The sequence below is a fragment of the Bufo gargarizans genome, chromosome 5 (genome assembly GCF_014858855.1).
Source record: "Bufo gargarizans isolate SCDJY-AF-19 chromosome 5, ASM1485885v1, whole genome shotgun sequence".
In the NCBI taxonomy this organism is placed as follows: domain Eukaryota; kingdom Metazoa; phylum Chordata; class Amphibia; order Anura; family Bufonidae; genus Bufo; species Bufo gargarizans.
In genome coordinates this window covers 400,421,304-400,437,397 of record NC_058084.1, presented here as the reverse complement: position 1 = coordinate 400,437,397, position 16,094 = coordinate 400,421,304, and the positions used below count along the sequence as shown (strand labels likewise).

General features: G+C 43.2%; 1 protein-coding gene across 1 annotated transcript in view; it reads right to left on the bottom strand.

Moving 5' to 3' along the window:
• Positions 1-16,094, bottom strand: part of LOC122938845 (cryptochrome DASH) — a 43,418-nt gene that overhangs the window by 16,337 nt on the left and 10,987 nt on the right. Inside the window, exons 7-11 of the mRNA XM_044294683.1 lie at positions 11,532-11,605; positions 11,311-11,400; positions 10,144-10,223; positions 5,703-5,762; positions 5,439-5,596 (exon numbers count right to left, since the gene is read on the bottom strand). Of these exons, the coding sequence (XP_044150618.1) occupies positions 5,439-5,596; positions 5,703-5,762; positions 10,144-10,223; positions 11,311-11,400; positions 11,532-11,605 (462 nt within the window). The remainder of the gene's footprint in view (positions 1-5,438; positions 5,597-5,702; positions 5,763-10,143; positions 10,224-11,310; positions 11,401-11,531; positions 11,606-16,094) is intronic.

Here is a 16,094-nt window from a genome sequence, read left to right as displayed (position 1 = left end):
TACCTGGAACTTGCAAAAGACTGTATAAAGTTAACTGTTTCCAGTAAAAAAAAGTTTGGTTCACCACAACACCGTGTTCCTCACTTATTACCACTACCAGTGTGCCACCGTTACAGGCACTGGCGTCACGAATCTTAGAGGGACCTTGCCCTAGGCACATTAAACACCTGCAACATCCAGGGCACCTCATCCACCATCAGGCCTGGTCCCTAAATACAGAGAGTGCCCCAGAGGACCCCTGTGCCAGCCTCTCCATCACTGCTGTACGCCTGCCCAGGGTCTCTCTACAAACTGTGAGTAACCCTTGTTTGCCTATTAACCGTGACTTCACATCGCAATACCCTGCAGGGTGGCGTACTGCACATGTAAATGCAGTTCTCACCTCCTCTGACAAGCAGGCAGCTATGAGGAATTAATGGTTCATTCCAGATAATTGCCTGTTGTGCCGGCCTGTATAAAGGGGCCTTACGTCACTAGACTAAGCAAGTACAGACCTTTCTACCAATCTTTCTGGTCATTACTAAATATGAAGCCAACACTGTTCCCAGGGTAGCTCCCTTTGTTATTAAGGGTATGACTAATGGCTCATTCATATTTTTGCAGGCGGAATATAATATTACATTGTGCTAAACTTACCAAGTCCAATTTAAAGGGGTTATTCAATCCCTATAATGACCCCCAGAATGCCTGGGCCCCTACTCTAGAGCATACTTACCTGCTCCTGGCACCCACATCCCTCTAGATCCCTGCATCTCCCAGTCACATGGATCAAACAATCCAGCGATGGGGGTCGGTGCAGCCAATAGCAGCCCGCGACGGTGACCAGCCCCCCTAACTGCTAAGTAGGCTAGTCACCGTTGCGGCCTGCTATTGGCTGCACCCTCCCATCGCCGAATGTTTTGATCCGCGTGACGGGGAAAAGCAGCGGCGGCCATATAGGAATCCAGAGGAACGCGGGTGCCGGGGAGCAGGCAAGTATGCTCTAGAGGAGGGGCCAAGGCATCCTGGGGGTCATTAGAGGGATTCGATAACCCCTTTAACCACCTCCGGACCGCCTAACGCAGATGTGCGGTCCGGAGGTGGCAGCCCTGCGCACAGTCACGCATATATGCGTCATCTCGCGAGACGCGAGATTTCCTGTGAACGCGCGCACACAGGCGCGCGCGCTCACAGGAACGGAAGGTAAGCGAGTGGATCTCCAGCCTGCCAGCGGCGATCGCTCGCTGGCAGGCTGGAGATCCGAATTTTTTAACCCCTAACAGGTATATTAGACGCTGTTTTGATAACAGCGTCTAATATACCTCCTACCTGGTCCTCTGGTGGTCCCTTTTGTTAGGATCGACCACCAGAGGACTCAGGTAGCTCAGTACAGTCGCACCAAACACCACACTACACTACACCCCCCCCCCGGTCACTTATTAACCCCTTATAAACCCCTGATCACCCATGATCACCCCATATAAACTCCCTGATCACCCCCCTGTCATTGATCACCGCCCTGTCATTGATCACCCCCCTGTCATTGATCACCCCCCTGTCATTGATCACCCCCCTGTCATTGATCACCCCCCTGTCAGGCTCCGTTCAGACGTCCGTATGATTTTTACGGATCCAAGGATACATGGATCGGATCCACAAAACACATGCGGACGTCTGAATGGAGCCTTACAGGGGGTGATCAATGACAGGCGGGTGATCACCCATATACACTCCCTGATCACCCTCCTGTCATTGATAACCCCCCTGTAAGGCTCCATTCAGACGTCCGCATGTGTTTTGTGGATCCGATCCATGTATCCATGGATCCGTAAAAAATCATGCGGATGTCTGAATGGAGCCTTACAGGGGGGGTGATCAGTGACAGGGGGGTGATCACCCTGATCACCCCCTGTCATTGATAACCCCCCTGTAAGGCTCCATTCAGACATCCGCATGTGTTTTGTGGATCCGATCCATGTATCCATGGATCCGTAAAAAATCATGCGGATGTCTGAATGGAGCCTTACAGGGGGGGTGATCAGTGACAGGGGGGTGATCACCCTGATCACCCCCTGTCATTGATAACCCCCCTGTAAGGCTCCATTCAGACGTCCGCATGTGTTTTGTGGATCCGATCCATGTATCCATGGATCCGTAAAAAATCATGCGGATGTCTGAATGGAGCCTTACAGGGGGGGTGATCAGTGACAGGGGGGTGATCACCCTGATCACCCCCTGTCATTGATAACCCCCCTGTAAGGCTCCATTCAGACGTCCGCATGTGTTTTGTGGATCCGATCCATGTATCCATGGATCCGTAAAAAATCATGCGGACATCTGAATGGAGCCTTACAGGGGGGGTGATCAGTGACAGGGGGGTGATCACCCCCTGTCATTGATAACCCCCCTGTAAGGCTCCATTCAGACGTCCGCATGTGTTTTGCGGATCTGATCCATGGATCCGTAAAAATTATACGGACGTCTGAATGGAGCCTTACCAGGGGGGTGATCAATGACAGGGGGGTGATCCGGGAGTCTATATGGGTGATTACCCCCCTGTCATTGATCACCCCCCTGTCATTGATCACCCCCCCTGTCATTGATCACCCCCCCTGTCATTGATCACCCCCCCCTGTAAGGCTCCATTCAGACATTTTTTTTGGCACAAGTTAGCGGAAATTTTTTGTTTGTTTTTGTTTTTTCTTACGAAGTCTCATATTCTACTAACTTGTGTCAAAAAATAAAATCTCCCATGAACTCACCATACCCCTCACGGAATCCAAATGCGTAAACATTTTTAGACATTTATATTCCAGACTTCTTCTCACGCTTTAGGGCCCCTAAAAAGCCAGGGCAGTATAAATACCCCACATGTGACCCCATTTCGGAAAGAAGACACCCCAAGGTATTCGCTGAGGGGCATATTGAGTCCATGAAAGATTGAAATTTTTGTCCTAAGTTAGCGGAAAGTGAGACTTTGTGAGAAAAAAACCAAAAAAATCAATTTCCGCTAACTTATGCAAAAAATACAAAATTTCTAGGAACTCGCCAGGCCCCTCATTGAATACCTTGGGGTGTCTTCTTTCCAAAGTGGGGTCACATGTGGGGTATTTATACTGCCCTGGCTTTTTAGGGGCCCGAAAGTGTGAGAAGAAGTCTGGGATCCAAATGTCTAAAAATGCCCTCCTAAAAGGAATTTGGGCCCCTTTGCGCATCTAGGCTGCAAAAAAGTGTCACACATCTGGTATCGCCGTACTCAGGAGAAGTTGGGCAATGTGTTTTGGGGTGTCATTTTACATATACCCATGCTGGGTGAGAAAAATATCTTGGTCAAATGCCAACTTTGTATAAAAAAATGGGAAAAGTTGTCTTTTGCCAAGATATTTCTCTCATCCAGCATGGGTATATGTAAAATGACACCCCAAAACACATTCCCCAACTTCTCCTGAGTACGGCGATACCAGATGTGTGACACTTTTTTGCTGCCAAGGTGGGCAAAGGGGCACATATTCCAAAGTGCACCTTTTGGATTTCATCGGTCATTTTTTACAAATTTTGATTGCAAAGTTCTTCTCACACATTTGGGCCCCTAAATTGCCAGGGCAGTATAACTACGCCACAAGTGACCCCATTTTGGAAAGAAGACACCCCAAGGTATTCCGTGAGGGGCATGGCGAGTTCCTAGAATTTTTTATTTTTTGTCGCAAGTTAGTGGAATATGAGACTTTGTAAGGAAAAAAGAGAAAAAAAAAAAAAATCATCATTTTCCGCTAACTTGTGACAAAAAATAAAAAATTCTAGGAACTCGCCATGCCCCTCACGGAATACCTTGGGGTGTCTTCTTTCCAAAATGGGGTCACTTGTGGCGTAGTTATACTGCCCTGGCAATTTAGGAGCCCAAATGTGTGAGAAGTACCTTGCAATCAAAATGTGTAAAAAATGGCCTGCAAAATCTGAAAGGTGCACTTTGGAATATGTGCCCCTTTGCCCACCTTGGCAGCAAAAAAGTGTGACACATCTGGTATCGCCGTACTCAAGTGAAGTTGGGGAATGTGTTTTGGGGTGTCATTTTACATATACCCATGCTGGATGAGAGAAATATCTTGGCAAAAGACAACTTTTCCCATTTTTTTATACAAAGTTGGCATTTGACCAAGATATTTTTCTCACCCAGCATGGGTATATGTAAAATGACACCCCAAAACACATTGCCCAACTTCTCCTGAGTACGGCGATACCAGATGTGTGACACTTTTTTGCTGCCAAGGTGGGCAAAGGGGCACATATTCCAAAGTGCACCTTTTGGATTTCATCGGTCATTTTTTACAAATTTTGATTGCAAAGTTCTTCTCACACATTTGGGCCCCTAAATTGCCAGGGCAGTATAACTACGCCACAAGTGACCCCATTTTGGAAAGAAGACACCCCAAGGTATTCCGTGAGGGGCATGGCGAGTTCCTAGAATTTTTTATTGCAAGTTAGTGGAATATGAGACTTTGTAAGAAAAAAAAAAAAAAAAAAAATCATCATCATTTTCCGCTAACTTGTGACAAAAAATAAAATATTCTATGAACTCACTATGCCCATCAGCGAATACCTTAGGGTGTCTACTTTCCGAAATGGGGTCATTTGTGGGGGTTTTCTACTGTCTGGGCATTGTAGAACCTCAGGAATCATGACAGGTGCTCAGAAAGTCAGAGCTGTTTCAAAAAGCGGAAATTCACATTTTTGTACCATAGTTTGTAAACGCTATAACTTTTACCCAAACCATTTTTTTTTGCCCAAACATTTTTTTTTTATCAAAGACATGTAGAACAATAAATTTGGCGAAAAATTTATATATGGATGTCGGTTTTTTTTTGCAAAATTTTACAGCTGAAAGTGAAAAATGACATTTTTTTGCAAAAAAATCGTTACATTTTGATTAATAACAAAAAAAGTAAAAATGTCAGCAGCAATAAAATACCACCAAATGAAAGCTCCATTAGTGAGAAGAAAAGGAGGTAAAATTCATTTGGGTGGTAAGTTGCATGACCGAGCGATAAACGGTGAAAGGAGTGTAGTGCCGAAGTGTAAAAAGTGCTCTGGTCATGAAGGGGGTTTCACCTAGCGGGGCTGAAGTGGTTAAGCAGCATCTGAGGCCCATGAGCTCTAAACGGAAAACCGAACTTAACAATTACTGAGTAGAAATGAAACACAGCCATGCACATGAGCAATGTTTTTAATAGTGAGAATTTTTTTTTTAATGGTTAATCATTCCCAAAATTGTAGAATTTATTCACTGTATATCCTATAGTGTCCCATCTATAAGCAGCTGTTTAAGAGTAAAGCAGCCATTGCTTTATCTATCATTCCTACATCAACAGAACTTGCATATGTGATCCAGGTTTCAATATAAAAATTATCAGATTACCACTCTCCAATGTCTCATATCTTTTAAAACATAAACTTTATCTTACCAGGAGGTATTCAAACCATTCTGCGCCCATTCTCCAGTCAAGCCCAAGATCCTTGGTTAGAAAACTGGCCACATTCTGGCGTCCACGGTTTGACATAAAACCCGTCATGGCTAGTTCACGCATATTGGCATCAACAAAAGGAACTCCAGTACGACCCTCTGAAATCAGAAGCAGCAAGAAATACTCTGGCATATGCCATGGCTATACACAAAGATTACCGGTAAAACATATTCGATGTGTGATAAGGAGATAGAAGTAACTGACCCTTCCAGGCGTCAAACTGCTTTAAATCCTTTTTCCAAGGAACCTTTTTATCTTGTAGACCTAAATTAAATCAGATGTCAAACACTTACTGGTTATCATATTCACACGCTGCGTTTTTCTGCATTTTTGTGGTGTTTTGGTCATAAGCGCTGTAGCCAGATGGCACTGTAAAGGGACTCTATGACCAGTGGCCTCCCTAACCAAATGTTTTCATAGAGGCATAGCTGTGGTTCACCTGATTTGCCCTTTCAACCCCCGGGCCATTTCCCCCTTCCTGCCCAGGCCATTTTTTGCAAATCTGACATGTGTCACTTTATGTGGCAATAACTTTAAAATGCTTTTACTTATCCAGGCCAATCTGAGATTTTTTTTTTTATCACATATTGTACTTTATGACAGTGGTAAAAAGGAGTCAAACATTTTCATTTTATTTATAAAAAAAATATATATACCAAATTTACCAAAAATTTGGAAAAAATTTCAAATTTAAATTTCTCTAATTTTATAATAGTAAAAACTCCAAAAATAGTTATTACTTTACATTCTCCATAGGTCTACTTCATGTTTGGATCATTTATTAAATGCCATTTTTTTGGGGGGGACGTTAGAAGGCTTAGAAGTTTAGAAGCAAATCTTGAAATGTTTCCGAAAATTTCCAAAATCCCCTTTTTATGGACCAGTTCAGGTCTAAAGTCAGTTTGTGAGAATTATATAATAAAAACCACACAGAAATGACCACATTTTAGAAACTACAGATCTCAAGGTATTTAATACTGATTTTACAAACTTTGTTAACCCTTTAGGTGTTCCTCAAGAATTAATGGAAAATTAAGCTGAAATTTCAGATTTCACTTTTTTGCCAGATTTTCCATTTTTATTCCATTCTTTTCTGCTAACAAAGCAATGTTTAACAGCCTCAAAATGTATTGCCCTGATTCTGTAGTTTACAGAAACACGCCATATGTGGTCGTAAACTGCAGTACGGGCACACGGCAGGGCGCAGAAGGAAAGGAACGCCATATGATTTTTGGAAGGCAGATTTCACTAGGATAATTTTAAGCTGCCATGTCACATTTGAAGACCCCTGATGCACCCCTAAAGTAGAAACTCCAAAACAATGACCCCATTTTGGAAACTACAGGATAAGGTGGCAGTTTGGGGGCATACGCCTTTTTCATCACTTGGTGTTGCACCTTTAGTGATGTAAGGTGACCCAAAAAATGTTTTTATTTTTATTTTTTTATGGTGTCCACCTGAGGGGTCAGGTCATGTGATATTTTCATAGAGCCGGTCGATACGGATGCGGCGATACCCAATATGTCTACTTTTCTTATGTTTCCCCTATTTTTTACTTTATTTTGGGAAAAGGACGCTTTTTTTTTTTTACATCGCACGTGCTGCGGTCAGCGCTAACCGCGTAAAATCAAGGGTTAATGCTCTGGCATCTGTGTTTTCACCAATGGCGGCGAATACAGCAGGGGTCTGGCTATCAGTGACTGCCGGACCCCTGCAGCTGATCGGGTGGGCGCAGCTCCTGCACCCGCCCGATTAGCCCACCGTAATAGTACGGCGCTGGGCAGCAAGTCACTTCCCACTGCGCCGTACTATTACGGTGCTGGTCGGGAAGGGGTTAAAACGCTGCTTTTGTTTTGTTGATCTGAGGCTCCGTTCCAAGTTATAATACTTTTTCTTAATATGAAAATGTATCCTTTAGTGAAATGAGGGAATCACCCAAGCTCCACTCCTTTCTGTGGCTGCTTTACCGCGGCCTGGCAGTGAGGAAGGGGCTGGCCACAGAAAGTATTGGAGCTTGGGTGCAACAAGAGCAGTGGTGACACCCTCATTGCAACAAAGGCCTAATTTGCATATTAAGAAAAGATTTAAGTCAGGAACAGATCCTCGGATAAACAAAAGAAAAAAACAGTGTTTTATTAAAGAGAACCACAGCTATGTGTCTGCGCAAACAGCTAGATACGAAAGTCGCTGGTGACAGATTCTCTATAGCAAAATATTAGTATGTCTGAATACATAGCATTTGGTTTCTTCTCTATAGGACCTTAAAAACACCAGAAATAATATCGGTTAAAATCTTTCAGAATAGAAAATGCTGTGAAAAACAATTTAAACTCATAGCATTTGTTATAAGACTTGCCAGAACTTTTAACTTAATAATATAACGATTCACAGCTATACAACGTGCCAACTGTAGTTATGGCTGGAGTTCCTATACAGGGGTGTTTCTACATGTAGAATGGCCTCTGAATAATACGTTGTTAAGAGGAAAATCAGGTAGGTGACAATATGATACCCCTGAAATGTTTTTAAAGTTGATCTCCAGTTTTGAGGAACTTTTACTATAAATTTAAGATTATAATTTTTTTTTTTATTGTATTAAAGTGTTGATTAACAAAAAAAAAAAAGTAATGGCCTAAACTACTGTTCACACCTAAAAAGCAGTACTTGCCTCACAGATCCCCCACCGCTCTCTGCTTCCTGGTCCAGCGAGGACGTCCCGAGAGAGGGGCATATGACCGCTGCAGTCAATCACCGGATGTAGGTCAACCCTACAGCTAGTGAATGACTAAATTGGTTATACACCCCTGTCTCGGGACATCATCACTGGACCAGGAACCAGAAAGTAGTGGAAGACTGGACATCACCTTTAAGACATAGCCTGTGACTGTGTGAATGAGGTGATAGACTTGGATCTACAGCACAGGTTATTCGTGTTGGAACTAGATGCCATGGAAGCAGCACATTTTATGGAGTCTCTAGCATGACAGTGTTGATGGCACACTTAGCTATACTCAGATTTGACTTCACTGCATGTCTCTAAGGATGGAACCCATATCTAAAGTTTATTTTGAACAGAGACAGTTTTAACCCCCCTCATTAAAAATATGGCATCCTTTTTTCTGTACCCGCTCTAGTAGCACCCTTTGGATTTTCTGTCTTTTCAGTCAGACCAGGAGCAGACAGACTCCTTATCTCTGCTCTATGACCTCCTAAATACTCATTATATATAGCTCAGTTCTTATCTTACTAATACGATTGTGGCTTAAATAAGCGTTTATGACCTCTTAGTAGTTTAGAGACAAAGTTTATTAGATGACTGGCACAAGTGAAGGTACCAGTCACACAGCTAGAAAAACAGTTAAAGAGGACCTTTCACCAGGATACATGTATTGAAATAGTTATATTACTTTACAGTGCAGCCCCCAGTTATGTCTTTCCGCTTTAAAAAAAAAAAAAAAAAAAAAAAAAAAAAAAGGACCCCCCCCCTTTGTCCGCTGTGGTCCCAGTTTGTCTTGGCGCCTTATATGCTAATGAGGCAATTTGGTTCAACTAGACGGGTACTTGAATTTGTCCTGGGCGCGGTTATCTCCTCCCTGGCTGCGAGTGCATCCAATCAGAGCGCCCCGCTCTTAGCCAAGGAGGAGAGAGATTCGCTAGAACTTGAGCTTTTACACATCCCGAGCAGTGCGCCATCTTGGAGTCCCTCAGGGGGTGGTGGGAGGTAAATTTGTAAAACCAACATCATTAGCATATGAGGCGCCAAAACAAACGGGGACCACAGCGGACGAAAGGGGGGGTCCTTTGAAAAAAAAAAAAAAGCGGAAAGACATCACTGGGGGCCGCACTGTATAACTATTTCAATACATGTATCCTGGTGAAAAGTCCTCTTTAACTCTTTAGATTAGCTAACTATTTTTAATAAAGGCCAATTGAAAAAATGATTTTTAGCCAAAATAAGTAACATACAATCATAAAAAAAATAACATTGCCTCTGAAGGTGTAAATAGCCTTTAATGTAGACGTTTAATTCGATCTTTAATTGGGACCCGCACCTATGCCAAGAACGTAGGGAGAGTGGTGGCTGGAGGACCCCAGGTTTCCCAGGGTCCGGCCACCACCAAGCGCTCTCCCAATAAAAGTGAATGGGAGCGCACCGGGCCTGCGGGGCCACCGCTCCAATTCATATGAATGGGGGCCGACGGAAATAGCCGAGTGGCTCCATAGAAATGAATGGAGGGCGACTGTGCATGCGCTCTCAGTCACCTTCCCTGCTCCATTCTCTGTATAGGTGCGGGTCCCAGAGGTGGGACTCGCACCTATCAGACAATGGTGGCATATCCTAGACCCCTTTAAGTGCTTAAAGGACTAAAATATTACTGAAGAAATGGGGCAACCCTGGTGATTCCCCTGGCAAAATTAGTGGAGGTACAGCCACTGACAAAGGCAGAGGGGAACTATATAAGGCACAAACTTGGGAAAAATATCTAACGCTGTTAAAATGTGCTTGTTCTTTGCAGTTTTGTTTCCTTATTATTATTCAGCGACTGGGACTTCAAGACACAGAAGGTTAAATTCCAGTATCTTACATGAGGAAAATGTAACTTTAGGCAAGGTCGGCAACAGAACACTTATTGGTTCACCATACCTTTCAAAAAGAATATCTTTCTTCCATACTTCAGAGCCACAAAGCGGAAGTAATCCCTCCATAAAAGCTCAAAGATTACCCTAAAAACAGAAATGAAAGCAGATGTGTCACTGCTAAGAAACTATAGTTGTAAGGATGGATCCAAAAACATGAGAAACAAGACTGTGTCATTTTTACTTTTTTTAGAATTAACTTTTTTTTAAAAATGCAAAGGTCTGGTAATAAATCCCAAAAGAAATACACAAGCCCAAATGCATGCGGCGCCCCCGTATCTTGATGTTGTCTGATCTCCGTCAATACAGAAAATCAGAGATAATAGCAGAACAAGAATATCCAGCACTGAAGGCGCCTTCAAATGTGAAAAGTTACTTTTTATTTGGCAGATTCATGTGAATCATAGTTGGATTTATAATTTGCCACCACAGATCCACCATTTACGAACATAGGGGGAGATTTATCATCTCGCTGGGCCTCTTTTTTGGCGTAAAAAAAGTCTCAAAGCTCGAGTTTGCAACTTTTTAAATGCCACTTATGACAAATTTTTCAAGTGGGTTTTCAGTGCGCAATTAGAGGCTTTCTGAAAAAGGGGGCCAGGGGGTCCGCCACATTTATCTTAATTTGTGCCGGTTTTCAGGGTAAATAAAGACAGAAACCTATGGCAGCTCTGAGCTGCTGTAGATTTCATTCTGGCACACGGACAGCCAGAGGATGCACCTCGTCATAAATCAGTCACATCCTCCGGCAGTGCAGGAGATTTCAAAGATTTGTGTCCTAAAATCATTGTGCACAACCTGTGGTACGGTCACCATCCTCATACATGGACACATACGTGTAGGCTAGTGAATAAGATTCTTCACACTGCTGCAGGCGGTGTACATTCATTTCTCAACACAGGGTATGGTCAATTTCTTTAAGTCAATACTCTCTGAGACATTACACACAACAACTCTCCTCCAGAAGGAAGAAAACCGTCACCTATAGGTGGCTACCCTGTAGGTCAATGCCTGACTGCTTAAAGAGGACCTGCTGTCACTGCTACTGACTTGTCCGTTTTAGTAAATGCCTGTGGCATCATCTGAGCACAACATTCACACCAAAATCCTCTAGCAATATATTATCCCATAATAGTAAATAATGAACAAGAAGAGACTGTAGTATAATTCTTACCAGTATGTACTCTGATTTGCAGTTCGATCTCTCTCATATTTGCCGATCTGCTCAAATATATATCTGGGGGAGATACAGCCCAGCGCAAGCCTGGAATACAGCAGCAACATTTCTATATTAGTGAAATGATGTACAGTACGTTCTACTGCTCTCAATACTTTTTTGAGCTTCGAAGTCAAAGATTATGTGTTAACAGCATTTACTGTGCGACCGACCCTTACCATGGGGCAAATTTTGTAGAATAATCCATTCCTATGAGTCCATTACGAGTATCTTTATAAGAAGCAACAAGATTCTGAAGAAAAGAAGAAATGTTCATTACAATAATGACTACAATGGTCTACCATTGGTAGAAATAAATTTTAGAAAATTAGCAATTTCAGCAACAAGTAAGTCAAAGATGTCTACAATAGATTGATCTCTTGTGCTTTTACAGTGTTTTAGAGGTTGACGTTTCTGCATCTTGCAGCATGACTGTAGAAGTGTAAAAGTACCCCTCATTAGTACCATTCACCTCTATGTCTATGTAGCTTAAATACACTCCTCGACAACAAAATTTTAACACCAAGGAGGAAATACCGTGGAATTATGGAAACCACAGGATCGATAGATGTGTTAATGATATGCAAATGCTAAAAAAATTATAGAAACAAAATATTCAAAACATCTCTTCATTCAGTATAGAGTATGAGCACCATGCGCAGAAATACAGGCACCTGCTCGCCATATCAGGCTATGAATGAGATTATTAATGGTTATCTGAGAAATGTTCAGACACGCTTCATGCACTTGGGCACGCAAATCATCAAGATCCGCTGCTGGCAGCTCCCTTTGCAATTGCTGGCCAAGGACATCCAAGGTGTGCTCGGTGGGAAATACGTCCAGAGATGCTGCAGGCCATGGTACCATCTTTAGGCCACGCAGGCTGCTTGCAGTAGCACAAGCAACATGCACCTTGCGTTGTCCTATTGGAAAACGCTCCTGGGACTATTTACAGAAATGGCCATACCACTGGTTCCACGACCTGTTAGCGTACTTGAATAGAGGACTAGAGGGGTTCGTCTACTGTTTAGTATGCTACCCCACCCATAATGAAGCGAGTAGGACCGGTGCGATGTTCCCTTGTGAAGCTCTCTTCATGGCACTGCCATCATGATCTTTCAGACCAATCTCAGGGTATCACTGCATCCAAGACAAAAGTGGGACCAGTCACTGGTGAGGACTGACCTCCATTCCAGCCTCAATTTCCAACTTGCTGTGCACCATGATAGTCTTTGAAAGCAGTGGTGTGAGGTTAATGGAACACCTGGAGGTGGACGCCTGGCTCGTAGACCTTTGTGCAAACACCTTCTGATAGTTTGTGTAGACACTGTTTGCCGCCCTAGTTTTGGCATGTAATAACAAATTTCACTTGCAGTACAGAATGGATCACTATGCGCCATTCTTCTTATTAAATGATCTGTCCATGCAGAAGCTCTCATCTGTGCACCTCTTGCATCATTGCAGTTCGTCACCACCAGGATACACAACGTTGAACAGTGCGGATATCTCTGCCTAGGCTTGTAGCAATCTGCCAGAGTGATAAACCGAGATCTCTCGGTTCATAGATTCTGTCCTTTTAAGACAAGTGTCGATAACTGGCACCTTAATAAACAGGGGCCATTACACAATTATCCCCCACAACTTCATCCGATTTTAGAATTTTCACGGGGCTAAAAAACATTGCTTTAAATCTGGTTTGCTTTTATGCATCTCCTATGTGCCACAGATTGGAGTTAGGTGCATGAAAATTTGACATCTGCAGATCTTAGTGACACCTACTTCCTCCATTTTGCATAACATTATGGATTGTCCTTCTTGGTGTAGCAATTTCAATGTGGAGACTGTGAGGAATGTAGCTGCTCAACCTAAATGCATTGTTAGAAAAACTTTTTGAGTCGCATTTGAGACTAGGGGTTTTGAACCAGTGAAAATATATTTTTTTTTAATACCTTCCCTGCTTTTGACCACCACTTTTTTTTTAATCAGATGATCTCTTGCCTGGCCCTGTCAATCAAGATTCTTCGTCATCTAGCCTGTCCCTTTCAATCAAGAAGGAAAGGAAGGACCTGATAGAGGAAGTAAGAAGAAAAAAAGAGTGCACACAATGGCCTGGGCCCACCCTCTGCGCATTTAGCTGCTTATTATTATGCATATATATTCAAACTACTTTTTTTCCCCATATAGCTAATAGAAGGCCGCAACGGGAAGGAGCCTCCCTAGCATTGCGGGTGATAAGACGCGACACGAGTGTCGGGGAGCCAGATACAGATGTAGCAGGGTTAACACTTAAACTTAACTCAAATTTTTAAATCATCGTGTTATCTTGAAACAAAAAGCCATTGAAAAGCAATTGAAGGTGTTTGCTTAGTTTAGATAAACACATCTCAGAAAGCATGAGTGCTAACTCTACTACATCGGTAAGTACAACCTCAGTGAGGGGCCCGGGTGTATAGGGAGGCATTTTAGGGGTTGGATAACCCCTTTAAGACTAACATCCACCATAACCCAAACCTCTTACTCCTGTCTACCAGACTTCTCTTGAGCTGCATCAGTTCTCTGGAATGTCCTACCCCAAGCAATTAGGTTAACATCCCTAAAAACACATCTTGTTAGGGCGGCCCATCACATCCCCTAACAAAACTCTTCTCCATTCAACCTGCTTGTTTAAACCTCATCCTTCAGAACCTAATCCATCATCCAACTGTATGGACCACAACCCATGCACTCAGAAGCACTACAAATATCGGAAGCCGCATGGCGAAATGCATAGAGGTCTGAGAAGGATGACTGCATTAGCTATTAGTATGCCTCCATCTAGTCGATATTGATATTCATACTGTACCACTTGCACTTTATATTGTTTTGGTATTTGGTAACATCGCCCTGTAGCATGGTAGAACTATTATAATATAATTACATCCTAATACTTGGAAGTAGTGCTCCTTCTTGTAATGGTTTTAAAGGATTGGGTATTTGTGTAATCATTATTATTAACACAGATATTTATTTATAATAAATAAAAATAAATTTATACTTTGGTGGTAGTTTTTTCCCCTATTTATATACTGAGTGGGTGTTTTATTATATATTGGGGTTTTCTTGGTTTTATAGGGTTATATCTAATATATAGGTGCTTACTTTAAAGTTGGGTTGGAGGCACTGATTTTTTAGCTTGACCATGTTATTTAGTTAGTTTGATAAAAATTTAATTTTTTGGCAAAGTGATTTACACATGGATGCAATAAACATGTAGAAACCTGGGACATGTGGGGGCAATGTACATGGAATAAAACAAAACAAAAAAAAACAATTGGTAAATAATAATAGCGTCATGGCCTTCATCTGGAACCATGTGTCACGAGGGTGTCAAGAGCCACATCTGACTCCGTTATACCCGGGGTCAGAAAGTCGCAGCGGGTGGCTGCGCGCTCTATGTCTAAAGATCATGCTGCTTCTTAGGCTGGGTTCACACCTGAGCGTTTTACAGCGCGTTCCTACGCGCTGTAAAACGCTCAACAAGGAGAAACCAATGATTCCCTATGGGAATGGTTCACACTTGGGCGTTTTACAGCGCGTACGATCGCGCTGTAAAACGCCCGACGCTCCAAAAAGTACATGAGCGACTTTTGGGGCGTTTGTGGCCATAGGACACTGTAGTGAATCACACAAACGCGCGTCAAACGCGCGTTTACTATTACAAAAACGCGCATAAAAATGCGCGTCAAAAACGCGCGTAAAACGCGCGTTTGCGCAACGCTCAAGTGTGAACCCAGCCTTAGTGATAGCTTTCTGTGTTTGCCTTGCAATCCTTTTTGGCTCACTCAGGGATCCGTAGCTTCTTCTCCTCAGCTGTTTCTTGTCTGTCACTCCCAACCTCCTTATATTCTCCTCTCCCACTTCTCTGGTTGCCAGATATAGAGCTTCCTGCCTGGACTTCTATACTGACCCACTGGAGCTGTGTAGCTGTGAATCCTGGCTGTTGTTCCAGAGCGTTACCCTCCGGATCCCTGTTGGTCTTTTTGTTGTCTTCTGTTGTCGCCCACCTGGGATTATATGTTGTCTGTATTGTCTGTCCTCTCCTTGGTGTTTTCCTTTAGTGTTAGTGGTGCGGACTAGTGTTCCCACCGCCCTATTCACTACCTAGGGCTCATCTTAGGGAAAGCCAGGGTTTTAGGCACGTGATCGGCGTACGGGTGAGGAACCCGTCTAGGGACGTCAGGGCAGTCAGGTGCCAGCCTCAAGGTGAGTTATGGGTCACCACCTTTCCCTCTCCCTTCGACAGGGCCTTCCCTTTTCCCTCCCTTTGCGTCACGTATGTGATCGACACGCCGGTCGTGATACCATGATATACTGGTTGTCTTTCCACTTGGCTAGAAACTAAGTTTTCATCATCAATTCTTATGGGATAGACATCATTGACAATAGGTGGGGAGAATGGAAATTGTAAATACAGTGCTGCACAACCTGCCCTTAGTTTCAGGCTGACCAGACCAGGTAGGCTCACATTGTGTGATATATTTGGTGCCCACTGCCAGGCATGTTACAATTTTTTGTCTTCTTTGTGCCAACAAACAGTTGGCCTACTTTAAAGGGGTCCTCCGGGTTCAGAGCTGAACCCGGACATACAATTATTTTTACCCAGGCAGCCCCCCTGACAAGAGCATTGGAGCATCTCATGCTCTGATGCGCTCCCTTGCCCTGCGCTAGATCGCGCAGGGCACGGGGTCTTTTGTTTATCATAA